This window comes from Silene latifolia, chromosome 11, assembly GCF_048544455.1.
Source record: "Silene latifolia isolate original U9 population chromosome 11, ASM4854445v1, whole genome shotgun sequence".
Classification (NCBI taxonomy): Eukaryota; Viridiplantae; Streptophyta; class Magnoliopsida; order Caryophyllales; family Caryophyllaceae; genus Silene; species Silene latifolia.
The window spans coordinates 84,499,508-84,501,628 of NC_133536.1; the positions used below are offsets into that span (position 1 = coordinate 84,499,508).

Here is a 2,121-nt window from a genome sequence, read left to right on the forward strand (position 1 = left end):
CTTTCTTCTTTGTTGGAACACTTATGTTACTAATCATATCCAATCTAATATCTCTCAGTTTTTCAATCAAAAGCTTCATGTCGTTATCATCACACTCAGCTAAGCTGACACAAGAATAAACCTCTTGCCACAGCTCAGTACTCAAACTTTTCCGGTTAGAAAACTTTTGAGAGACATCTATAAGTTTGCCATCTTTATCAAAGACAGGCTTACTCATTGCAGCTTTTGTCCATCTTTGCATTATGTCTTTGATTCGGTATTTTCGAAAATCTTGGTTGTGTAGAATCCAAAGGCGGTGCACTGCACAACAAGCCCATTCTCTCGAAACATAGAACAGAACAAGTAATCTCCATGTTATCTGGTGAATATGCTACGTTCCATGACTTATTTGGCATCTGCAAGTCTGTTAGAATATATATTTTTGTCTCATCAATCTTCTCCACATCTTTAAAACGGCAATCAAACAAAGCTGCAACCAATTCTGTTTGGAATTCTTTGAAAATGTTGTGCGAGTATATTTCAGAAGCATGGACTTCAAGGTTTGAGTTTGTTTTCCGTGGGATTTCAGAGTGTTTGTTGTCACTGTTCAACTTGGACTGCTTGTGTCTTTGTGTTTCCAAGGCACTCTCATAGCACACCCAAAACTCAACAAGGTTCAAATGAGGTGTGAGGAACCTGTCAAAGAAACTGTTTTCACTCTCAGACCTAGAAGTAACCCTCATCAAGCCAGACATGGAAACATCTTTAAAATAGGCAGGGATCCACTGTTCCCTGATATCGTACAAATATGAAAACCACTCGTGTTCTACAAGTTGATAATCAGTCATTATCTTCCCTCATTGTTCTTCGAATTCATCAGGCTCAAGTTGGTTGTTCCAAACACACCTATTGAGCCTGGTCTTAAAATCCTCATCTTGAAACAATTGATAACTGACTTTTTCTCTTAGTTTCTTCATTATGTGCCACATGCACAGTCTGTGTGTTGACTCCTTAAACACTTCCGGGACTACCGACTTCATTGATTTGTCCTGATCAGTAATTATAATTCTCGGCTGGCACCCGCCCATTGCTTCCAAAAATGTCTTGAACAGCCATCTGTAACACTCAATACTTTCATCACCTATCAACCCAGCTCCAAAGGTTATGCACCTTTTGTGGTGATCAACTCCTGTGAAAGGCACAAACACCATATCGTACTTGTTTGTTCCATATGTAGCATCTGCTGATAACACCTCACCGAACATCATGTAGTTCTTTATGCAGATCGGATCTGCCCAAAACACTCCAGCCATGCACTTGTTTTCATCTACTATAAAATCAAAGTAAAATGAACTGCATGTGTCTTTTTTCCCAATAAGATTCTCAACAAACATTTGCGCATCAAAATTACCAATGTAGTTTTTTATGTCCCTGACAAAGTTTTTGAAATCAACCTCAGTAGCACCAATGTTGTCATAACCTCCACACAACTCCTTCCAACCTTTATAGGCTTTCACACCACCTAGTTTTAGCACCTTTACCTTTGTGACAAATTGTTTCTATACCTCTGTCATTTTTCGGTTTCCTTTCAAGAATATGGTAGATTCAGGCGAAGCAAGTGGATGGTTATGGGCTTCATCGAATCTGGTAACAATATAAGTTCCATTTTCTTGGTATTTGAACCGCACTAATGCACGGCATTCAATTCTTGTAATCGGCCTCACACGGCTTATGTCTGTCACATCAGATTGTGCATCATTGTCAGCAGTATCAGTATCAGTATCTGTCCTCTTCCTTTTCCTACTTTCCTTTACACCTTGCCTATTGCAGACAACATTCCTTAATGTAAAACTGTTTGGTAACTCATTGCCTTTAATCCTTTTTGTTGTTGTAAGTCTTGGCGTAAACCCACAGATTGTACAATATTCTTTGTAGAATAACTCTGCTAATTCTAGTGTTTCGAATACTTGTCCTACTTTAGGTTTCTTTTCCTCTGGACAGAATGGAATGTACTGGAGTGCATTTAATGTTTCAATTCTTGTTCTTGGTGTCTTAAAGCTGTTATTTGTAGAAGAAGACGTAGTTGCATCACTTGTACTCATTATGCCTTCAACAAAAGTAGTTAAGTAAGTAAGTATATTG

General features: G+C 38.4%; 1 protein-coding gene across 1 annotated transcript; it reads right to left on the reverse strand.

Moving 5' to 3' along the window:
- Positions 1–209: 209 nt before the first annotated feature.
- Positions 210–827, reverse strand: LOC141613607 (protein FAR1-RELATED SEQUENCE 5-like). Its single transcript, XM_074432351.1, has one exon. The coding sequence runs from the start codon at positions 825–827 to the stop codon at positions 210–212; it is 618 nt and encodes a 205-aa protein (XP_074288452.1).
- Between the last annotated feature and the right edge of the window lie 1,294 nt (positions 828–2,121).

Bases quoted from the DNA above. Each gene is read 5' to 3' on its own strand.
- LOC141613607 (XM_074432351.1), bottom strand. From the start codon at position 827: ATGACTGATTATCAACTTGTAGAACACGAGTGGTTTTCATATTTGTAC.